The sequence below is a fragment of the Dipodomys merriami genome, unplaced genomic scaffold (genome assembly GCF_024711535.1).
Source record: "Dipodomys merriami isolate MVZ:Mamm:240054 unplaced genomic scaffold, mDipMer1.0.p SCAF_291, whole genome shotgun sequence".
NCBI classification, from domain to species: domain Eukaryota; kingdom Metazoa; phylum Chordata; class Mammalia; order Rodentia; family Heteromyidae; genus Dipodomys; species Dipodomys merriami.
In genome coordinates, this window is record NW_027204393.1 from 1,111,776 (window position 1) to 1,137,283 (window position 25,508).

At 42.2% G+C, this 25,508-nt stretch overlaps 1 protein-coding gene across 5 annotated transcripts in view; it reads left to right on the plus strand.

The window, feature by feature from the left end:
- The window catches only part of LOC138839072 (double-stranded RNA-binding protein Staufen homolog 2), a 289,434-nt gene extending 265,008 nt beyond the window's left edge, over positions 1 to 24,426 (plus strand). For 3 of the 5 annotated variants that reach the window (XM_070038746.1, XM_070038744.1, XM_070038745.1), the window contains 2 exons: positions 21,291 to 21,379; positions 23,393 to 24,424. In XM_070038746.1, the coding sequence (XP_069894847.1) occupies positions 21,291 to 21,379; positions 23,393 to 23,486 (183 nt within the window). In that variant the 3' untranslated portion in view covers positions 23,487 to 24,424. Of the gene's footprint in view, positions 1 to 21,290; positions 21,380 to 23,392 lie in introns of all 5 variants that reach the window. The other 2 variants (XM_070038742.1, XM_070038743.1) reach the window with 2 other exon arrangements.
- Positions 24,427 to 25,508: the final 1,082 nt, after the last annotated feature.

Sequence of the window (25,508 nt, forward strand, 5' to 3'; positions counted from 1 at the left end):
AACTGAACCCCCAAGGTGGTGAGGTTGCTCCTTATTTCCAACCCCACCCACTTGCCTCTAGAAGCCTTTACCAGGATTTTGACCCTCCCTACAGCCTGCTTGCAAGGTCTTGCCACTTTAGGTGTTTGCAGATGCACCTGGATGGCCAGGTCCAAGTAGTGACCCCACTGGAGTTCAGGCCAAGCGTGTACTGGCAATGAGGGATGAAGGAAAGTCTTGGCCACACCCACCATTAGCCCTCTAGGCCTCAGGTATCCACAGAGAAAGGTGCAGAAGAGTCATTGTAATGTCAGAGTCCGTGGTATCAGAGCAGCAGCCGGGTAGGAGTCACTGGGAGGAGGAAAGCCTCAGCTATGCCTCAGGCCTCCTCACTGGTCCCCCTGCCATGGCCACCCAGCTTAAGGACATAGCTTCTTCCAAGGCACAGAGCTGAGTTAAAGGTCACATGTAGCTAGAATCTGCTCTCCTTGATCTGGCATGGAAGCCCTGATTACAGACCCAGCTGTGTCCCCTGAAGCTCTTCTATTAAAGTCCTAACCCCCAGGGCTTCAGAGTGTCATCTGGCCACCTGGGGGTAGGAGGAAACGGGAATATGATGGCTTTCAGTCAGAAAGGCTTCCTCACCTCCTGGACTGGAACTGGGACACGGTGTCCCTGAGGAGGTCCACCTCCCAGGCTGGGTGCCTGGTGCCCCTTCCCATCCAGGGCCTCCTGACACAGCTGCCCTTCTGGTCTTTGAAGCCAGTGGCATCCACAGCTCATTACAACTTTATGACAAAGCTATTTGATAGCATCTATCAAAATTTTATAGTTATCTTTATGTATTGGCATAAAATGTATGTGGAAGAATATCTATTGGCACATCAGTTTTAAGAGCTAGACAGGATCTAAATGTCTATTAGGAGGAGACTGATTAAGCTATGATACAGCTATGTAATGAAATACTATGTAGCAGTAAAAAGACGAGAATAGAATTATTTATGGAGGTAATAAAAGGTATCTAAGGGGTATTATTACATGAGGAAAAAGCAAGTTTCAGAAAAACAAGCATAGTGAATCTATTATAGAAGAAATCAAAATTTCACACATGTGTATATACATTTACATATAGACAAATATAACAAGTGGAGTATTTGGAAAGGTGCCCACCACACTCTTAATAATTGCTTCTGTGGCATTGGATTGGAATTGATTTGAGTATAATACATTATGGGAGACTTTCCTTTATCCTTTAAATATTTTTAAAACAGAGACCTGAGTGCAGGTGGCTCATGCTTGTAATCCTAGCTACTCAGGAGGCTGAGATCTGAGGATCATGGTTCAAAGCCAGCCCAGGCAGGAAAGTCTGTGAGACTCTGAGTGCCAATTAGCTACCCCCCAAAAAAAGCCAGAAATGGAACTGTGGCTCATGTGGTAGAGTGATAAACTTGAGCACAAAAGCTCAGGAAAAGCTCCCAGGCTCTGAGTTCAAGCCCAAGAACAGACAGACAGACAGACAGACAAACGCACACACACACACACACACACACACACACACACACACACACACACACACAACATAAAAGGTTATTCATTTTAAGACAAAAATTACTATTTTTTTCCAAAAGCATAGTTCTAATTTTGTTTTTAATGTGAAATAATTACACACTCACCAAAAGTTGCAAACATAGTATCTAGAGAGGTCTCATGGGCTCTGCACCTCATCACTCCAGGGGTTTCATTTCTTGTGACTGTGGTACAATATCTACACCAGGGCATCCATGTTGGTAGAATGGGTATTGAGATTCTGTTCTATTTTTATCACATGTGTAGATTGATGTAACTACCAAGGTATCTACATGTGTCTCCTTCCAGTCCCTTACAGGAGTGGAGAATGTCTGGCCAGAGGGCCATATAAGAACAGTGAAATCATTTAGTACAAGATAGGACAGACTTGTATGATTCTCATCAGCTGCTCATGGCTGTCTGTATGTAGTAATAACTTTGAACAGCCTTTGAATGATGTTATAAATTTCCAAATGGCTTTTTTTTTGGGGGGGGGAATGTTCATTCTCACCTTTTCTTGAGTCTCCCCTCCTTTGTTCATCATCACCAGACATAGATACCCGCTAATCTTTCTCAATTTCTGTGCTTTTCTCATCTTGAAATTGCTATATAAACCAATCATGTAAAATGTGGCCTTTTGAGACTGGCTTTTTTTTTTTTAATTCAGCCTAATGCCTTTGAGATCCCTCCAAGTTGTTTTGTGAATCAACAGCTTGTTCCTTTCATTGTGATATCTGAGAAGTTTCTGTTTAGTTTTCAGTGAAAAACTATTTCTCCAGGGTGGCTGATCCCACTTACATTCCCACAGCAACGTGTGAGAGACCTGGTTTTTCCCAGTCCCCTCTCGCATTTCGTGTTGCTCAGTGCTGTGACTTTTCCTTGTGACAGGCTTGGTGGGTGGGTAGTGATGCCATCTCGGGGGCAGTGAGAGATGCTGAGCATCTTTCCATGTGTCCAGTTGCCAGTTGTAAGTCTTCGCTGGCAACATGTCTCTTCACCTATTTTCTAATCAGACTGAGGGTTCCTTATGTGGTCTAGAGACTAGTATTCTCCAAACATTTTGGCTCAATTTTATTTATTTTTCCATCCTCTTCCAGGGTCTTTTCACAAAGCAAAATTTGATGATTCTTATATAGTCCAGTTTGTGAGTTTTTCTTTTCTTTTCTTCCTTTCTTTCCTTCTTTTTCTTTCTCTTTTTCCTTTATCTCTCTTTCCTTTTTTCCTCTCTTTCTCTCCCATCCTTTTTTTCTTCTTTCCATCCTTCCTTCCTTCCTTCCTGTCCTGTGACTTGAACTCAGGGCCTAGACTCTGTCCCTGAGCTTTTTTACTCAAGGCTAGTACACTAGCACTTGAGTTACTGCTCTACTTCTGGCTTTTTGGTGGTCAATTGGAGATAAGAATTTCATGGACCTTCCTGCCTGGGCTGGCTTCAAACCTGATCCTCAGACCTCAGCCCCCTGTGTAGCTCGGATTGCAGACATAAGCCACCAGCACTCAGCAGGGTTTTTTTGTTTTTTGGGTTTTTTTTTTCTGAGTGAGGGTGTTTGCAGTCCAGGCTGTCCAAGGGTGGGCTGAAAACCCTGAAGGACCCTTCCTTGTCCCTGAATATTATTAACACAAGAACCGTTTCTGATTTCAGGGCAACCCAATGGAAACAGGCTCTATTTTTTGTGGAGTTCCATAGTCCTAAACTCTTTCTCAGAAGTCTGGCTTGGTTTTCATTCTCTCTCTCTCTCTCTCTCTCTCTCTCTCTCTCTCTCTCTCTCTCTCTCTCTCTCTCTCTCTCTCTCTCTCTCTCTCTCTCTCTCTCTCTCTCTCTCTCTCTCTCTCTCTCTCTCTCTGTTAGTCATGGGACCTGGGCACTGTCCTTCAGCTCTTCAGCTTAAGGCTAGTGCTCTATCACTTGAGCCACAGTGCCACTTCTGGCATTTTCTGCTTATGTGGTGCTGGGGAATTGAACCCAGGGCCTCATGCATGCAAGGCAAGCACTCTACCACTGAGCCACCTTCCCAGTCCTTCATTCTCTTTTTTATCTTGAAGTTGGGGTCTACTAGAAACTCCCCATCTCTCCTCTGTCTTCTAGAATCCACCTTCTCCTTCCGAACTATGGGACCTACTTCTAGTAGGGCCTGAGGACTTTCTCCTCTGAAGACTTCACCTGACTCACCAACACAGTGAGAATACATTTAATACCTATGGCTGCCTTCTGGTCTCTGTGTCCTTTAAAAAATGTCTTCTTAGGCTATTTTGAGGAAAGGAGAAAAATCCAGGTGTTTGTTCAGAATACTAGCACACAGAGCATAACATCCCTGGGTCAGCCTCCTGGGTTTAGTGAGCCAGGCAGCCACTTGCACGAGAGAATGTGGGAGAATGGAACATCAGCTGCATGCTGTTGTTAGTGCTACACACACAAAGTCGAGTAAAAACTCAGCTCTGCCCTGCTCTGGGGATTTACCATTTGACATGGGAGACAAACTTGTGCATACTTCAGTAAGTGAATGCCACAATGTGGTAGCACAGTGGAGCCTGATTCTTCACACTTGCCTCCAAGGATTCTCCTCCTCCTCCTCCTCCTCCCAAATTGTTTAGTGTATGACTAGGTTCCACCCAGAGATATATAAGGGCTTCCCATCCATATTACCTTTCTATATATCATCATCCATGTTAGTTTTTCTTCATTGGGGTAAATAGGAAGAACCACAATGCTAGTCCAGAGGAGGGCAGAGTCATGACAGAAGGGGGTCTGAGTCGCTGATTGAGCGGGGCCTCTGCCCACCAACTTGGACTTTCTGTGAACATTGAGATTCTGGAGTTAGCTTACCTTGACCAAGTACAGAAGGCACAGAATTCACAAAGCAGTTCTCCCTTCAATAGAGAAAGGTCTCATTGGGAAAGTGACTGATTTCCTTGTGGTTCATCCCATATTACACCTAAGATACTCTTAAGTACTATTTATTTCTGTAATTCATGCTGCCATATATATGAGATCAAACCCAAGGCCTCTTGCATGCATGCTAGGCTAGTACTCTGCCAGCCCACTTCACTGCTTTTGATGTTTGTCCTCATTCACTAATTTCCCTCCATTGAAATATCATTTTACCTTTATTTGCTAATAATAGTAGCTATACAAAAGCACTAAAGTTACATGCTATCAAATTTCAAATAGCTTATTGCTTTTAGAAACCACCCTCTCTTCAGCAAATCCTTCTAGCCCTTTGATAACTTAATTCACATCCTTTCCACATATTTATCCAGCAAGGCAGCTTCTTAATTCTGGCCTGGTCACCCACTTTTTCTCTGGAGCTTTGATATGACCAGATGCTCGAGGGAAAACATTCACAATATGCCTACAATCTATTTCAACACATAATTCTATCCAGTTGAATGTCAGGCATTTCTCAAGAATGCTGTTGGTTGATAGCATGTCACTCACTCAAACTAGGGTTTCGGTGGCCTTGCATTACATTTTTGCTCAAATTTCTACAGCAATCACAGATACCCTTTTCCATCAGTCTTGCCTCCTTAACAACAGTAACCATCCAGAATAGAATTTAACGTGATACGTTTAGAGAGCAAAAGAAGAGAAATATTCTGCTTTTGAAAGGGAATGTACCCTCAGGCAAAAAAAAATCCTGTCTTAATATGAGATATGAATTGCCAGTTGTCATGCATGTGGCTTAAGATGGATTAGGATTCCATCACTGGCCACCACATAAATTCTTACACGTATAACCTCACATCTTCATTTGCAGCCGAAAATTAGAGAGAAAAAAAACATTTCTATATATTAGATTCTGCCACATCTTATAGCCCTACTAGTTTCTTGAAACAACTTAGAGGAACGTTTTACGGAAACATTTGACAGACTTGAACCATATCCCTCAAAATAGTCTGTTTATTCTCATTTGATGCTGGTGTAGGTGAGCAGATCATTTATGGCCATATTATTCTAATACAGAGTCTGATTGTATTGCCTTATGAATGTGTTCTGATAAAACAAAAAAAATCTTTAAGGTAGTATTTAATTACAAAATTTAAAAATCACATTTAGTGAAAATTCTAAAAGTTATTAAACCACATGTGGTGTTTTAGTGATATACTTTTCTTCCCATTGTAACTAGAAAAAAATAGATGATAGATAGATAGATTGATAGGACCAGTCTTATGTTTTATTCTCCCCAGTGACTTTGCATTTGTATTCATTAAAAAAAAAAAAAAAAGGACCGTTCTGGCCCTGGCAGTGTACACCAGTGGTCAATGCAGAGGATGAGGGAAGAATATTGCAAGTTTGAAGCCAGCCTGGGCTACAACTTACCAGGCACCATGGGCTCATGGCTGTAATCCTAGCTACTCAAGGTGCTGAGATTTGAGAATTGCAGTTTAAAATTGGCCTGGGCAGGAAAATCCATGAGATTCTTATTTTCAATTAACCAGCAAAAAGCTGGAAGTGGAGGTGTGGCTCAAGTAGTAGAACACTAACCTTGAGTTCAGGAACAGCGCCCAGAACCTGAGCTCAAGCCCCAGGACCAGCATTAAAAATGGCAACAACAGCAACAACAATAACAACAAAAAAACACTTCTTGAAAAGATTATACTTAATTCCAATAAAGCTTTTTTTATTTTTTCAAAGTTGCAGTAATATAATTGCCATAAAATAAGTTTACAACTGCCAGGCACCGGTGGCTCATGCCTGTAATCCTAGCTACTCAAGAGGCTGAGATCTGAGGATCATGGTTCAAAGCCAGCCCAGGCAGGAAAGTCCATGAGACTCTTATCTCCAATAAACCAGCAGAAAACTGGAAGTGGTGCTGTGGCTCAAGTGATAGCACACTAGCCTTGAGCTGAAGAGCTGAGGGACAGCGCCCAGGCCCAGAGTTCAAGCTCTATGACCTACCAAAAAAAAAAAAAAATTACAACAATGAGAACTCCCATTGAAGACCTAACTAGTGCACTGCATTTGAAAAACCAGTGTTTAGCCATACTTAAGCTGAATGGTCAGTTCCATATAAATGGGGAATAATCTGCTCCCTGATTCTTATTCATTCTAAGAATGAATAAGACTGTATATAAGAGATGGTTTGAGTCTGGTGCCGTGGCTCACACCTGTAATTCTAGCTACTTACAAGGCTGAGATCTGAGGATCTTGGTTCAAAGCCAGCCCAGGCAGGAAAGTACATGAGACAACACCCAGGCCCAGAGTTCAAAGCCCTGCACTGACAGAGAGAGAGAGAGAGAGAGAGAGAGAGAGAGAGAGAGAGAGAGAGAGAGAGAGAGAGAGAGAAATGGTTTATGTGGTAGATTTTTTTAATGTAGGTACTACTTTAACCATTCATTCACTCATTCTCTGAGTCATTCAACCAGCAATTATTGGTTGAAGACCTGCAGTTCTGTGTAAACAGAATTCAGAAGTGAACACCCAGTAGCCAAAATTGTTCCTCCATGGAAATTAGGTTCCAATGGAAGACCCAGGTAATAAATACATAAAATGGTTGAAGATATAATAAAATTTTAGAGATAATAAAATTGTACTGAAAATAATTCGTGTGTGGAGATGTGAGACCATCAGGCAGAAGTGGGCTGGTGTGACTTCTGCAGATGCTTAGGCACAGGGGGTGACAGCAGAGTGCTAAATGAAGCATGCGGGTAAGGCCTGTAATGACTTGGAGAAGGGCATCCAACCTCAAGGAAAAGCATAAGACTGCCCTTGAGCCAGGAATGAACTCCCAACCAAGAGGCTCTGTTCTGGGGATCCATTGGCTTCGGGAGCTTGTAGGAGCTACATCTGAAGCTGCAGGTAGATGCACTCATATGGGCTTCAGAAATATAGGTAGTAGTCAGGGTTTATTCTAAGGGAAATGAGAAGTCCTAGAGGGTTTTGAGCATTGCAGTGATGGGTTTTCCGTTATGTTTTAAAAGGCTGGGCTGTAGGTAGGCAGTGACAAACACAGGGAAGAGAATTAAGAAGGTGTGGCCTGACTCTGAGTGATGGTGGATTGAGCTAGGATCATGGTAACAAGTATATTCTGGATGCATTTCACAGAACCAACAGAATGAATTCAGATGTGGGAACTGAGGAAGAAGTGAGGGTTTTGCCCACGCATCTATTTGAGTGGGGATACTACCTCCTGGAAAAGGAATAATTTGAGGATGAGAATCAAACTTCTGTTTTAGGCAGGATTGAAATATCGATTAGACACCTAAGGAGAAAGAGCTACCAGGAAGTCAGCTATATGAACTTTAGGGCAGAAGGCTAAAGCTGCAGACGGAAGTTTGGGGCCATTACCATCGAAAAGGAATTAAGCTATTGCGTCCAGAATCAGAAGGAAGTCGCAGCACAGGAGGTTGAGATGAGACAAAGAAAGGTGCTTTGTACTCATAAACTGACAAACTGAATTGAAACCCCTTTGTAAAACTACTTGAAGATAATTTAAAAATTATATTAGCAAGTTAAAAATAGAGACAAAGAAGACAGAGGTCCCTAGAAGCTAAGCAAAATCTAGCCTATAGACATTAGGAAAAATTGGAAGTTGTTCTATCCAGCCAACCCCAGCAGCTTTGGAGGCCAGCTCTGCCCCTTCTCAAGGGTGAATAAAGAGGGAAACCTATGATCTCAGATCCAGCACCCCTTGCTGGACCTCTGCTGCTATGCCAGTAGTACACTCAGTAATACAGTCTGTCACTGGCTGGAAAGATGTATACAATGTAGTCATCAATAATTCCCACTCCAGGTCTGGTGCCAGTGGTTAACACCTATAATCCTAGCTACACAAGAGGCTGAGATCTGAGGATCACAGTTCAAAGCCAGCCCTGGCAGGAAAGGCCATGAGACTCTTAACTCCAATTAACCACCTAAAAACTGGAAGTGACTCTGTGGCTCAATGTGGTAGAGCACTGGCCTTGAGCAAAATGCTCAGGGACTGACCCAGAACAGGAGCTCAAGCCCTATGATGGGTGTGGAGGGTGGGGAGTCCACTCTGGAGCCAGGCTATTTAGGTCCCAAGTTCCACCAGAACACGCCAGGGAGCTGAAAAACGGCATGCTTTTCACATCACCTGCCTCCTATCTGACAGAGGAGCATCACTCAGATCCCCTCAGTATCCTCTGCCTTCCTTCCTGTTCTGAGCCCACATTTCCAGCAGCCTTTCCCACAGTAAGGCACCTCCTTTTACTACATGAGAGCTTTAAACCTGTTCTTAGGGCTTCCCATGCTCCCCAAACTCCACTCGCCCTCCCAGCACCACTTGGGCTGAAGGGCTTTGTACAGTCCTCTCAGTCTGAGAGTCCTCTCACCTTAAATCTCACCCCATGTGCTGCTGGAAACCAGCTTAATAAGTAAATTTAGGTGGATATTGGATTCAAGAGAGAGCAAAGGAAAGAAAATACATAAGACAAATCTTCATTAAATATCACTAGACTCTAGGCACTAACTTCTAAAATAATCAAATGCAGCAGAAATTATAGTCCGTAATTCACGGAAAATGAGCAGGAGGCTCAGAGAAGTAAAGTAACTCATATAAGAACACTCAGATGGCCGGGCGCTGGTGGCTCACGCCTGTAATCCTAGCTACTCAGGAGGCTGAGATCTGAGGATCACGGTTCAAAGCCAGCCCGGGCAGGAGAGACCGTGAGACTCCTATCTCCAATAAAACCACCAGAAAACCGGAAGTGGTGCTGTAGCTCAAGTGGTAGAGCACTCGCCTTGAGCTGAAGAGCTAAGGGACAACGCCCAGGCCCAGAGTTCAAGCCCCACGACCGACAAAAAAAAAAAAGAACACTCAGATGGTTTGCAATAGAGCTGGAATTGTAAACCAAACCTGATATACTCTATCTAGTCAGCTTTTCGTTTCTATTAACAAAATATGTGAAATAACCAGCTTGTTAAAAGAAAAGGTATGTTCTGGCTCGCAGTCTGGGAATTTTCAGGTTGTGATACTTTGTCCCTGCTGTTTGAAGCCTATGTTGAGGTAGCATATTGTGGCCAGGAAGCAAACGAGAAGTGGAAAGTTGGGATCTCCCAACTTCGGGCATGCCCCCAATAACCTGAAGATCTCTCAGAAGACCACACCTCCTAACATCTCCACATTTCCCATAGCACTACCTTGGAAACTAAGTCTTTAAATCATGGGCCTCTGAAGGACATTCGAAATACAGTGTATAGCATTCTCCTCCTAGCCCCTCAAAGGCTCATGTCCATCGCACAGGGCAAACAGCATTTAATCTTAATTGATCCCAGCATTACTGAAAATCCAAGTCCAAAAACCCCCTCAAGTTTCAAGACAAAACTCTTGGCTGTGAACCCCTATAAAAGTCAAAACTAAAGTTCCATATTTCCAAGATACAATGGTGGAACTGACAAGGGTAATCTAGTCTAAAAGGAAGGAATGTAGAAATAGAAAGAAGGGATCAGCCCAATCAAAACCAAAACCCAAGTTCAAGGTGTGGTGTCCAGGGCACACTGTGGTTGGGAGGTGGTTTCTGAAGGGCTTGGGCACCTCTGCCCTTGCAGGTTGCAGCACACATGGCTACTGCCTGCGGCTAGCTTTGCTCACTGCTTACCGCATCCCTCAGCAGGCATTGCACATTGCTGGTACTTTTCTCTTTCAGAGGCTCGCTTGCAGCTTAGGCTCCACTCTCACAGCTGTACACATTGCCCTGTTACAGGATGCCAGGAAAGCCTCCAATCACGAAACATACCGCTCCCAGGCTTTCCTTTGCAATCCTAATGGACGCTTCCCACATCTCCCATTGTTTGCCTGATAAACCAGCAGCACATGGTGTCAAGGCTGGCCACTAGGAAAGCTCTTCTTGGACCCCCTTGAACCATAGCTGCGGTGGACTCTGAGTGTCCTGATGCCTGTACACGGGGAAATTAATACTGGGAAAATGAGTCCATAGATGGTCTTGGGCAAGCAAGGCACCTTGGGTTCTTTTACTGAAATACATTTGAATTTCTGTTGCTCCAAAAGGTAGGATGGCTTGCAAATTCTTGACATATGTTTGCAATTGATCCAGTACAAAGCACTTACCTTTTCCTTTAGCAGTAGCATCTGCACTTTCATTAGTCCCACCTTTATATGTGCTCCTTTTTGACCAAGCAGCAAAAAATTTCATATCTTTCTACTCTAGTCTCTTTGCTCTTGATCCTCACTATAAAATAGTTAGTAGAAACCATGCTTAGCCTACAGCTTGAGTGCTTTTCTGCCTTGATAAACTACTCTGTCATCTTTAAGCTTGATCTCTCCCACAAAGGCTCAGGGCCTAGACCAAATACATACAAATTTTCTGAAACAAATAGCTAAGATAGCCTCTTGTCTAATTCTCAATAGAATTTTCATTTTCACATGAATCCCAGTCAACACTACCTTTCCTGTCTACCTTTCTATTAGCATTCTGGTCTCCTGAGCCCACATCAGAATCACCCAATAGCCTTTCTTTAGCTTGCTTTCCCAAACTTCTCCACTCCTTCAATAAGCCACTTTCAAAAGCTGTAGTTAGAACAATAGCGCTACACTTTCTTTTTTTTTTTTTTTAGCAACACAGTGTTTATTAGTGAAAACTTAGAAACCTAAAAATTCCTCAGCAGTTTAATGAAATTTGGCACTCATGAAACAACCATGTAGCCATTTAAAAAGATGTGGAAATACGTATGTCACAGCAATGAGTCAAGATACTGTTGAGTGAAAAAGTTACAAAACAGCTTATACAATTGATCCCATTAAAAAAAAACTATAAATACACAGAAAGTCTAGAAGGCTTTCTATTGAAATAGCAGTGCTTGTCCCTGGATGATGGTTGTAGCTGATTTTATCTTTAGCTAGGACTCATAAAAAATCTAAACAAAACTGACACTTCGAAACAAAAAAGTCTCAAGTAGGAACAACAGCTGAATGTAGCATCCTGAAGCACATGAACATACACACAGTTGTCTGCTGCTTCAGTTGTTAGTCAAGGTGTTCCTCAGCTAAAAGGCACTGTACAGAGTGAAAATATAGGTGGTAGTCTTTTTCCCTATTATTTTTTTTTTTAAATTCAGCACTGGGGCTTTGAACTTAGTGCCTTTTGCTTGCTTGCCTTCTTTACTTACCACATCCCCAGCCCTGTTTTTGCTGGGTATTTTAGATGGAATCTCTCGGATGTTCCCAAGTAGGCTAGCAGTGAGCCTCTGGATCTCAGACTCCCAAGCATATAGGATTCCAGGCACTGGCCCAACTTCACTTCTTGGAACCAGTTTCCCATGTTTGTTTTCTGCTCCTACAACAAAATACCTGAGATAATTTACTTACAAAGGGAAAGGGCACACAGTTTTGGAGGCTTCAGTTCATGATCAACTGGACCTGTAGAGAGGCGGCATTTTTTTAATAAGTTTTTTATTGTGAAAATACTGTACAGAGGGGTTACAATCACATGAGCAAGGTAATGAGTACATTTCTTATCAAGCGTTGTTGTCTCCTCCTTTGTTTTTCCCCTACCATACCTTCCCTCCCATCTCCACAACTACATTTCCCCCTCCCCCAGCCCCACCCCTGCAGGCAGCATATCTTTTAAGGAGCCTGTGGTAGAGAAAAACTGTTCCCCTCATGGCCAGGAAGCAAAACATGAGAAAAGAGCAAAGGGCTCTGGTCCCACAGTCTTCCTTGCGGATGCATCCTCCACAATGACCTAAAGGCCTCCCACAAGAACCCACTTCTCAAAGTTTCCATCTCCTCCCAATAATGCCACCCTCGCAACCAAGCCTTTAACATGAGGGCTTTGGGGGAACACTTACAATCCAAACTGTAGCAGATTCCAATATTGACTCTTTTCTCTTCCTTGTGTGAATGGCAGGGAATGTGTTAATTTTCTTGTGCTGCCTTAACAAGTTATTTGAAACAATATAGATGTATTAGGTTAGAGTTCCACAGCTGAGAAGTCAAACTGGTATCTCAGTTGGAAAAATAAGGGGTCCATAGATCTTTCTGGAGTCCCAAGGGGAAAATCCATTTCCTTCTCCTTTTAAGTTTCTAGAAGCCACCCATATTCCTGGACTCATAGTTCCCCTCCTTGATTCAAAACCACCAATGTTGTGCATCCATTCTGCTCAGACTAAAGCCAGAAAAGATTCTCTGCCTTTAAGGATTTGTGTGATTATAGAGTGGCCCCACCTGGATAATGGGGCTGATCTTCCCCTCTCAGGGTTCATATGAAAATCCCTGTTGTTGGCCAAGGTGACACTCAGATTATGAGGATGAGGATGTGGTCATCTCTGGGGGCCACTGTTCTCCCTACCACAGAGAGTGATGCTGCTGTCACACACGCTCGTCTTACACAGGGTGTGAGGATCCAAACACCCTGTGTGGTAAAGGCCCATTACAAAGGGGACTTGGTGTCCAATCAAAAAACATCTAAAATAGAAGGGCGAACAGATGCAGTCATGGTATTCAATATATACTGCATTAAAAAATGGACTATGCAATTTGTGGGCAGAGATGGGAGGGGGAACTAGGGGAAGTGAAGGACGAGGTGGCATTGTATAAAAGAATTGTACTCATTATCTGACTTATGGATGGTAACCCCTCTGTACAACACCTGAATAATAACAATGAAAATTATATTAAAAATAACTTGAAACAGTTTTTAACAGTTTCATTATTTCCAAGGCAATAATGAAAAAACAGAAAGCACATATAATTGAAGCGTGTTCTAAGCACACTGAAAACATTTCTCAGCACAGATAATCCTGCTTCAACTCAGCTCTGGTTGTTGTCCAGGCTGGCTGAGGCATGGATCACCTACTCTAATAGCCTGCCCACATAAGCAGAAGTGGCAGCTAAATCTGTAGCTTTAATGCTCAATTTTTGTATAAAGTCTCCAGAATCTAAAGTCAAATCACCTGTATCCAGGAGACTATTGAAAATTTGCATGTGTTAGCGACCATTTACGCTTATTATTATTATTATTATTATTATTATTGTTATTATTATTATATTTTAAACAACTGGTAACCTTCACTCCAGCAGGCAGGCATTCCTTTATTTGAAGGGCAAGCCATTATATAAGTGCCAATTTTACGGAAATGACCAGAACTAACAGGATTGTTGAAGCCTGAATGAAAAGAGCAGACTATGAGGAAATTGTCAGTAGCCCGTCAGTGAATGGGTTAATGAAAGCTCACTGCAATCCTGTTTTCATATCATTGATTCATCTAAAATGGAATAGACTGAGTAGCTTAACATAATGTGGTAAGTTTAGAAATAAAACTCTCTTTTAGTTTCTCTAGTTTTATATAAAGACAGACATAACATTCGATGCTAGCCCTTACAAAGCAAGGAAGAAATAAGAAACATTGAAATTCTCCCTCTTTGGGCAATCAGCCTTCAAGCTTCCTGGAGACCTTTCTGGTTTTCAAGTGTTTAAATGATTTGATACAGAGTTAGCCGCAAAGATTCTTGGGATGAGAAGTTAGGAGAACCCTTTGCTGCACTGGAAACCTATCATTTCCTAGGACAGGAGCTGATTAAATGAACTGCACACATGATCACTGTGTTCCAGGAATTGTTCAATCAACATGAGCAAGCACTTCAGGGGGAAAAGACAAAGCCAAACAAACCCTGAACACTTACTTAAATAAAAAAAAAAAGTGAAGGCCACATCCAGACAAGTATGGTTACCACTGACTGAATAGCCTGTTTCTGGGAATCAGGAAGAGAAGCTGGTGGGAAAAGGGTGACATAGACTCAGAGTTGTTACTAGGACTCATTGGGCATCTTGCTCAAAGCCTTCACAAAGAACTGCCAGTCATAAGATGGCTTCAAATTCATATTTTGTTAATGAAGACTGTTGTGGTCTCAAAGAGTGACCTAGTGCTGCTTTGTTGTCATTACAAACTAATCCTTGGAGAAGGAAGCAGGAAGAACAGGCGAATTGCTAATTGACAGAGTCAGAGATAGCAGCAATGACTGGGAAGATACACTGCCACCACACACACACACACACACACACACACACACACACACACACACACACAGAGACACACACACACACACACTCATTCAAGTGAACCAAGACCAACAAGTAGGCATGGAAAGTATCTCACCGGCATCATGTTTCGGCATTGCTATAACTACACACAAAACAAGCAACACATGAATTGGTGGCGACATCTGTTGTACAACCTGTGTGGCTTTACTCACAAAACAGTTGTAAAAGCTTTTGGGGACAAAAATATTTCTATGTATCTATGCAGATGCTTTCCTGAAAAGGAAACACATCCATGGGGTTGGGAGGCTGGGGGAATGAATTTAGAGTGGAAATGACAGTAATAAAAACTTTAAAATGTACTTTAAAATGTACACTTTTTCTCCATTTCAGTTAAGCCAAATTTATCATTTTGGATGTGCCTTCATTTTTTTTTTAAGTCCCACAGTACAGGTTCATTGTCCTAAAGTGAAAGTTTAAGATTGCAGTGGGCAGGCTGTGGTAACCGACAAATGTGTGTTTGTTTTGACTTGCTAGGAAAACATGTTTAGACCTTGGAAATGAAATCATTGAGTTGTCTATTTGATTATGGCCAAAGACTTATGGAGGGTCTGGGCACTTATGTTAGTATATCTTTGAAATTCTCAAATCCACAGTGAGTGGGAAGTCACCCAACTTGCATTTAGTTAGCAAGATGTTCCTCATTAAGAAACCCAGATTTGCTTCTTCCCACGACTCCCCAAGATTCATTTCCATTTATCACACAGCAAATCGTCCATGCTGGAGGGGTAAAGTGCAGACAGTGGGAACTGAACATCTTGTTATCTATTTACCTTCTCAGTAAATAGAAAACTTGAACTTGCTTCTTAATCAGGCTTTGAGTATATCTTCCCAAGTGAGAGCTAGTTAATTTTTTCCCTCATTCCAGAGCATCTTTATAACAGCTTGTAGAATATTTATAATATGCTTGGTATTTTTAAAGTAGCTGGCTTCTAGAAAGTTCACAATTTATTCAGTCCCAGTAGCTTCAACATGAAGATTTTGTTGATCTTGCTATCTTCTAGACAATTTGGAAACATGTAGTAAAGCATCCTTGTGGACCATTTAATGTTCTTATTTGTTCATAGAGTCACTGCATTATCCAGTGTTCTTTCAGATAATCAATCTGATAGCAAAGGTTCATTCTGCTTGTTGACCTCAGTGTGTAATTGATTCTTGCTAAATGCAGTGTTGCTTTTTCAGGCATTGTACGTAATCTTATTGTGTTGGATATTTTGCTATAGAAAGAGAAGCCAATCTATCTCCTTCCATGGAATTCTTTAATCAGTATAAACGTCGGTTCTTGGAAAAGAGTGGGTGATGAATTGAGGGTCACTGTGGGAAGAGAGCCCTGAGCCCATGGAGGAACTCATGGCAAGCACAGAAAGAAACAGCTTTGAGAGTGCTCTGTTAGTATAATTGGAGTTCCGGGACAAAGGCCCAACTCAGGGGTTCAACATGTGAGGTCCAGCCACTTACCCCAACGCACCCAAGAAAGAGATTGAGTAGCAGTGAGGGATGGAAAGAGATGGTTTACTATTTGGCATGGACAGCCTATGGAAAGAGACAATGTCAACACTTCAACCCATCTTTATGATGCAAGATGTGAGCAGTAGGTTTAAACAGAAGATGAACTGGTGTAGAAGAGAGGTGCACATAATTAAACAGAGCCAGGCAAAGTGTGGTCTGATTGATCATTATCTCTAGGGATTCAGAGAAGTTAGCACTTATCACTCAAGGGAAGCAATCAGATTCCCATGAGATGATTACTCCTGATACAACCTTAGGATTACAGGCATTGTCCTTACTTGGGGGGTGATCTGTCTCCTGAAGTTCTGGGGCTCTTTTTTACTGAAGCAAGTTCTGGGTCCTCCTCATAAAGATGTTATAATCAGCCCTCTCTTTCCCGCACCCATGGTACTTGCAGGGGAAAGAGATTCAGAGTGAAAGAGGCAGATGTAAAAATGGTTTCAGTTAATTCATGGATCCAGATAAGGAGTCAGTGCTTTTTAGCAAAAGCTGTTTCTGTGTACCTATTACATTATGGCCTATAAGAAGACACACCTAGTCAGCAGCTCCTTACTAAAGGCCTCTGCCTTCCTAGGCAGCCCGTGGCTGTCTGTCCATCAGAGGACTGTCAAACCCTTTGCTCATGTGTTCCCCTGTAGCTAATTCACCTCTGCAGGCCCAGGCCTCTTCTCACTGCCGTGTCCTGCATCCCACAGCCTGGCAAAACCCCAGCTCCTTTCTTTCCCTCCTGCTGGCAAACACAGGAAAGTAGGAAATGAAAGTCTTTAGAATAAAAAAATGTAAAGAGAACAATATTCATTACCCTAAGGATGTTAAGAAATGGAGAATCAAGTCAACTCATCTGTGGTCAGTCAGTAACTCCAACTGACAAAATAATGACTGTAATCATTTGGTGTTAACCAAAATTGCAAGTGTTACAGAAGTGCTGAGTGAAGCCATGGAGGCCAACCCGGGCCCTGAGAAGGGGCTGTGTGACCCTACAAGATAATAATAAATGTCTTGTCTGGAAAGTGGTGGGAATTCAAGTAATTCTTGTGGAAGTGCTGAATAGGGTGAGCATGGAAGGAGCCCAGGGGTGATTTTGGATTATCTGTATCATAAGAAGCCACACTGATTAGGGCTGGGCTGAAAGTGATCATGTGTGAGGAGAATAAAGTAGTAAGACCAACAGTGTAGTTCAAGTTCAGATCTTTGCCACTTTCTAGCTGTGTGATCTTAAGTAGGTTATGGCATGCTCTGGGCCTCTGTGACAACAGCTGAGGCCATGCAGGTAAAGGGCCGAGTCCCATGACTGTGGCAGAATGATGTGCATCAAATGGTAGCTCTTATTGTTTACAGAGGTGAATTAGAACGAAGTCCTTTCATAGTTGTAAGCTATTGTCTTCAGGATTATCACTACAATGTGGGTTGAGTGACCTCATCAGATAGATAAAGGCATGTTACTTGGAACATGTAAGCATACCTTTGGAGGGAAGCAGTCACGCAAGTATTCCAAAAGTCCGTTCAAGGCATGGAGAGAGAGAGACAGACAGACAGACAGACAGAGACAGACAGACAGAGACAAAGAGACAGAGACAGACAGAGACAGAGACAGAGACAGAGAGAAAGAGACAGAGACAGAGACAGAGACAGAGAGAGAGAGAGAGAGAGAGAGAGAGAGAGAGAGAGAGAGAGCGCACACTGCCATTCCTGCCTGCAGGACATTCTTTGGCTAATGATAGTCATTTAGACAGTATACCAAGGATCTGAATGACATGATGATAAAATCATCCAGGAGGTTTTGCAAGAGCTAAAACCCTGGACCTCCTCCCTAAGAGCTGGCCTTCCGCTCTTCTGTGCATCCTTTCCTGTGGAAGAGAGCAGGCTCAGCGCTCAGAGATGCAGGTCTTTTAATTACTGGTATTCAGACCACACTAGAAACCAAGGGTTCCCACCACAGTGAATAGAAATGGCCTACAATGAGCTGATGTTATTTTTTTAAGTTTTTAAATGTTGGAACTGGGGCTGTAGCACTGGGCTAGCATGCCTGAGGCTCTGGATTTGAGTCCTAGTGCTGCCAAAAAAAAAAAAAGTATAAAATTTTGGCTAGGGTTGTGTGTTGAACTTGGTGGGAATAAAGCTGAACCAAGAAGTCCTGGAGTTTTCAATCGCATCATTCAGCAGAGGCACACGGACTATTTAAATTTCCTGGCACCCAATGGATGTTCAGTAGACCATTTGTGAAGAAATTGACCCTGAAAGTGGCATTTGTTCTAATAATGGATCACAGCTTCACGGATCAGAAGAAAATAGCTGATCACTTGCTTTAAAACCGTTGAATCTCCAAAGTATTGTGAGTTCATTAGCCCATGTCATAAAGTTGGAGATATTTAGGAAGAAGGTCAGCATGGATTGGTTTGGGGGCCTAAACCAAGTGAATATACCTGGCATTTTGCACCCCATATCCACAGGGGAGGTGGGGTGCTGGGCCTAGTCCAATGGAACAAGACCACATGAGGGTGCACATCCACAGGACTGCTCTTAACACAGTCAACCTGAGCACTCAGGACCCAACCAGATCTAAATGAGAGGGGTGGAGACGGTTATTCAATTCAGGGTCTTTATGGGGGTAAATTTCATTTCTTTTGACTTTTTATTGTGATAAAGATGATGTACCAAGGGGTTACCGTTACATAAGTCAGATAATGAGTGCCTTTCTTTTTTGACTATATCACCTCCTCCCTAGCTCTCTTCCAGTTTTTCAAAACTTCACTATAGCAAAGTCTAATGAATAAGATTAATGTGCAGAATGAACAAATTAAAAAAAAAATGACAACCCTGGTTTGCTTATCTGACCTACAAGTGGTTTGGAAAGGTAAATTCCAGAAGCACAAAAGAAACTCCCCTCCTCCCACTGATGGTGGTAGGGACATAGCCTCTCCCAGGGAAAGCCAAGATCATGATCTTAAAAAAAAAAAAAAAAATGAGTGCCATGTGCCAGGTACAGTGGCTCAAGCCTGGAATCCTAGCTACTTGGGAGGCAGAGATCTTGAGGAGTGCAGCTCCAGACCATCCGAAAAACTCAACCAATATTTGGCATCTATTATCCCAGCAACAAAAGGAATCACAAACGGGAGTGTCAGTGCAGTCTGACCCAGGAAGAAGTGAGCCTTTATCTTGAAAATAACCAATGCAAAAAAAAAAAAAAAAAGGCTGGCAGAGTGATTCATGTAGCAGAGTGTGTGCTTAGCATGCATGAAGCCTTTAATTCAGACCTCAATACCCCCCCCCCACACACACAAATTAGCATCATCTTTGGCTGAGAAATTAATTTCTAAGGATTTATCATACAGGAATACCTCAATAATTTCATTAGCAGATTGCTTGATATAGGGCTAATAACACTTTAAAACAAACTGGCTTAAGTGTCCAGCAGTATGGACTAGCTGAATACAGAAGGGCATGTAAAGCCCAGGGCACTGTACTGCTATAAAAATGATGCTCCTGAAATGTTTGAGGAAGGAAGGAAGAAGGGAAGGAGGGGAAGAGGGAGGGAGGGAGGGAGGAAAGAGAAGAATCTTAAATGCAGGTTGTAAGTGAAAGGCTGTATAGTGTATCCTTCCAACTATGACATTCTGGAAAAGATGAAACTATTACAGCAGCAAAAGGGCCACTGTCTACCAGGTATTTGGTGGGAATGTGGAAGAGATAAACAGAGCTCAAGAATTTTTATTGCCTTGATTTTTTATTATTGTTGTTGTTGTTGCTATTAATATTGGTTCTGGAGTTTGAACTCAGGGCCTTGAATTTGTAAGACAGACCATCACACAAGCCGTGGCTCCAGACTTTTTGGCTTTAGTTATTTTTTTCAGATAGGGTCTTGTTCTTCTGTCAAGAGCTGGCCACAGACTTTGATCTTTCTACCACCATGCGCCACCATATCCAGCCAGATCACTTCATTTTTAAAGCAGCAAAACTACTCTACATAGTACTGTAATATAGGAGTCTACATATCATTGTGTATTTATTACCTCTATAGACTATAAAACAGAAACAAGAATCTGAATGTGGATTTTAATATACCAGTATTTGCTAATCAGTTTCAACAAATATACTATATGCAAGCTATAATAGTAATAGGAGTGACTTTGTTTAGTCTCCATAGTATGTTACCTGCTAATTTCCTTATAAACCTAAAACTGCAAAACTAATGCAATGAAACAATAATAAAGCTTATTAAGTGAAATGCAACCCCTCAAATATGTTCTGCATAAAGTATAAGAAATCATACACCTACTCAGCTACTCCAAAGGGGGTCCCTGGAAGATAAAAGTTGGGGAAACTGCAAGAACACTTTTTTTTTTAAGGCAGCTGAGAAGAGCCAGATGCCCACAGTGTGAACCAGCAGGACTACCAGATTCAGACACCCCTGACTGCTGACACCTAGCTCAGACTCAACAAAGCCCTTCTAATGGGGTTCAGGAGGTGGGGCAGCGGATGGGGAAAAAGGAACCAAATTCTTATTCAAAGAAATAACAATTTGGACCAAGCACAAGAGTGTCAACAAGCTATGTAGATCTTATCGGCGTGCATTTTTTGGTGCCTCCCAGCTACCCAGCCAGGCTCCACCAGCCTGTCAACACCCCTGCATCCCACGCCTCCTGGCCTATCAACACCTTGGGAGGCTCTGCCACGGCCAGGCCTGTCTCCTCAGGGCCTCAAGGACCCTGGATTCTCTTTCCTTCTCTTAGGATGCCATCAGACCTAGCACTTACTATGCATGCCTACCTCCTGCCCATTTTTCCACTAATATTTTGGGTCTTGCCTGGGGCTCACTGTCCATAAAACTGAACAATACCTTTATGCTAACTGTGGAAAGTACTCAGGTGGAAACATTGGATGTGCTTGCATCTGAAGAAAGAGAATGTATAGCTTCAGCCATGTGAGGAAAAATTATACAAAGTCGCTGACAAAGTATTTTCAGTTATACAAAGCGCCTCTCTGTGTTGTAGGTGAAACATGATTTTTCAAAAGTATGACTAAAGGGAAGGTGTAATAAAACCATTGGAGATTCCTTTCCCAACCCCCTCCCCACAAAATGATGCCTCTTTATGTTTTGCTAACAGATGCAAAAAGCATTGGTTCAAACTAATGAAACGGATAGTCTTCCTATTTCAGCTTTTTTTAATAATCACCAGTTCATTATAAAGACAGCAAATGACTCTGTTTTCTTTCCTTTTTAGGCAGCTTTAAGTGCCTTGAAGCAGTTTTCTGAACAAGGACTGGATCCAGTTGATGGAGCAGTGAATATTGAGAAAGGTTCTCTTGAAAAGTGAGTAAATCTTTTATTAGTACCTTTCAATTTATAATTTTGTTAACTGTTCAAAAAATGAGACAGAGGGCTGACATGTAGCTCAGTGGCAAAGCACTTGCCTAGCAAGGGCAACGTCCTGGGTTTGATCCCAGTACCAAAAAAGAAAAGACAAAAAAAACAGTTATAAAAAAATGAGACAGATAATTATTTCTTTCACCTGTTTTTTAGTTTTGTAATCAGATTTAGATTTTATTTATATAATTTTAAAAATACTCTTTAAAAATGCCAGCGGCTCATGCCTGTAATCCTAGCAACTCAGGAGGCTGAGATCTGAGGATCGCCATTCAAAGCCAGTCTGGGCAGGAAAGTCCAAGAGACTCTTATCTCCAATAAACCATCAGAAAACTGGAAGTGGCGCTGTGGCTCAAGTGGTAGAGCACTCTCCTTGAGCTGAAAAGCTGAGGGACAGCGCCTAGGCCCAGAGTTCAAGCCCCATGACTGACAAAACAAAAACAAACAAACACAGATATTCTGCTCCTATAGTTAAATGAGCAGAAAAAAACCAAATTAACAGTATGGGAAGGGATGGGAAGGGGAAACAACGAGGAGGCAACAATGCTTGATAAGAAATGTACTCGTTATCTTGCCCATGTAATTGTAACTCCTCTGTACGGTATTCTCACAATAAAAAAAATACAAAAAAAATTAACAAACCACCTAGACAACAAAACAGTAAAACAAAGCATAACCCAATTAACAAAAGGATTTCAATTTAACATGTCAGTTTGAGCACAATATGCATCTTTACCCATTCACCCCTTCCATCACTCTCTTCACTTCTCCCAAACCCGTCCATCCCCTCAAGTTACCTGTTCCCATTTTCACATATGTGCATTGAATTTCGTGACTGTTTTCGCCCACACTTCTGCTCTCTCTTTGTCTGTTCTCCTCCCCTTGACCTTCACCTTTTGGTAACACAGAGGCATAGATAATTATAAGGCAATCATGACTAAATCTCACAAAATTATTAAATGTAGATAAGTGAGGAACAATAACTATGGTCCTACTCATCTCCATCACCTATGGATTGGTTATTTTAATGACTTTGCTGGAAATATTTATGAGTTTTATTGACTTGCAGATTTGCAAAGCATACAAAAGATTGCTTATTTTCACTTTGGTCTGTTGAGCATTCTCTGGTCAACCCATGTCTGAGGTAAAAAAAAAAAAATGTCATCTATGTTCCTTCTAAGTTGTGGGAACAACTGAGAGAAAAGGAAGCGATGGAGATGGGAGAGGGGGTGCCCCTCGTGCCCCCCGTTTGTATTTGGCTTTTCACATTGCTGTGTGTGTGAAACACAAGCTCAGATTGCCACAGAAGTGGGCTTCCCAAAGGCTGCGAAGGCAAAAACACAACCATCACAATCATTTATCACATCTAGCCCAGAGAGGTTTTTTTGAGATTTGAACATAAGGTCCTATCTAAGAGACTAAATTTTGTCCACATACCCAATTTATATACTAAAGAAATGGAAAGCATATTATATTTACATAGTAGAATCCAAGTGTTTTCAAAGCAGTAATAATAGCAGTGGGATCTCAGAACACACAGAGAAGATAACATTTTTAGAATTAAAAAAAAAAAAACAGGAAGAGTCAGACATACTATTCCTATAGTTACACGAGCAGATAAAACAAATTAACAAACCCTCTAGAACACAAAACAAAACAAATAGTAACCCAGCATTTGGTCATTAATATTTTAAAGGTAAGAACGTGAGAAGAACACATTTGGTAAACAGACATGGCATTTTAAGTTGTCTATGGATTGGCAACCATTTATAAGCTAATTTAATCAAAACCATTTCCACATGATCTCATCAGCCGACTATCTGAACATAAATATTGTTGTTTCACTTTAAAATGTCATTTTTGTGGTGACCTTTGAATCCGGTGTGCCATCTGCTAATAAACATGTCTGAAGATGTACAACCCCAGACCTCAGCTCTTGTTAATGTATTAATCTTTCAGACAAGCCAAGCATCTGAGAGAGAAAGCGGATGATAACCAGGCGAACTCGGGCTCCACTGCCCAAGACTGCAAGAAATCAAAGCCGGCCATCTAGCAGCTCCCAGAACCCACGCTGCCACCGCATCCTTATAAACCTGTCAGCACGCATGGGGGTGTCTGTGTTCAAGGAAATGAGTGACTATTACCATTATTCGAGTCTCATGTGAAGACAACACTATTCTAACACAAGAGATAATATACATGGTACTGTTTATTCAACTGGGGGAAAATAAAACTTAGAGCATTTCCTTTGGAACTTGAGATCAGATCATAACTCATTTGCCCAGAGGCAGCAGAAATCTGATCCTGCTACTGGAGCTTATAATAACAATTAATGAAAAGTGTTAGAAACAGAGCTAAAGCTTGAAAAAAAAGATTAATCAAGAAGTTGGGTTTGGTTCTGTTGTTATGATTGTTTTGTCGTGGCGCTTGTGTTCGGTTATATTCTCTCTTATTTGAGATAATGCTTGACGATTCCAAAATTAACCAATGATGTGCTGTGGAATGTGATGGTTGCTGTGTTCCTATAGAGTCGCACCATTCTCTTTTTATGCAGGTATTTGTAATTGTCGTATAGCCACATCAACTACTATAAGGTGCACTACTCAGAGATGTATGCAAACAAATATGAATCAGGTCAGATATCTGATTTTAAAAAATGAATACTAGGATTTAAAAAAAATACTCCAGGATTAAAAGAGAAAGAAAAAGAAAACCAAGCTGTTGTGGGTTTTGAATTCCATGATGCCATTACCCTCTGGAGGGGGGAGGGGCGTCTTGCCCCTGTGCACCCTTTTCTGGATTCCACTCTCTGTCCCCACCCCCATCTGTGTGTTGTGGCCACTTACTGCTTGAATCGAGTGTCTTTGTTAACTGCCTCTGGGATTGGGACAGTGAGTAGGGTCGAGACAAATACTGTACTGGAGAAGTTTTCAGCCAGCCACGCTCTGGACCAGCATGTTGGAATCCAGTGTGGAAAAAATGCAGTAAAAGAAGAAAAACTCAATTGGTTGCTGTGTGTGAAGTGTTGTTCTTGCTTTTTCCATCGTTCACTCTCCTCTCCTAAGTATCACCTCAGTGAAACCCATCTGGAAGGCCCCACCTGGCCTTGTCACCCTGCTCTCATCCTGCCTGATGGTTGTATCTGTGAAACTGCAGAGCCGCCTCCTGGGTGACTTGGGGCTGACGGGGACTGGGCAGCTAACGTCATCTCATTGTTCAGGCTTTCTCCGTATGGATTTGCACACGTTGTGCAATGAGAAAACACGATAGGGTCTAACTGCTCGATGCAACCTGACAATGGGAATATAATTATGTAAGATTTCACAAGCAAAACCACCACAAATCATGATCTGGCTGACTCACACACGATGGGAGAATAAACAAACAGCACCATAAGGAAATAACTGCAGGGTTGTTGTTAATGACTCCCATGTGGGCAAGTCCGGCAGCATGGGGAGGGCTGGGTGCCCTTGGAGGAAATAGGTTTTGTTACATAAAGTTGGGTTCTTGTGAAAAAGAACAGCACGTTGTAAAGTTGGGATTCACAAAGGGAAGCTGCTTTTGAAATGTAGTTCTGCTGCCTAACCCAAGGTCACAGAGGGCCCTAAATCATTCCTTAGGAGGAGGCAGGCCCTTTCTTCTGATAGACCCTGGCCACCTGACACTTCCACCCACAGATGAGGTGGGGTGCCCCCCCCCACCCCGCACCCTCAGGAGTGGCTCTTGAGTTTATCAGGCACAATCAACCATCACTACTCTCTGGCCAGCAGGTCTGTGGGAGAGTGATGAGCTCAGGACACAGGCAGAGCTAACCAGTTCTCAGCACCCAAGGATCCAAAGCATTTAACTACAACCATGACACACAGTCCCTCTCAGAGCCGAGAGATCACTGAACTCACATAGAATCTAACTTTAGTACCACACTCCTTTTTTTTTTTTTCCTTTTCTTTTTTGTATTTATACTGGGACTTGAATTCAGGGCCTGGATGCTGCTCTTTAGCTTTATTCAAGGGTCGTACTCAATCACTTGAACCACAGTCTACTTCTGGCTTTTTGCGGGTAAACTAGAGATAAG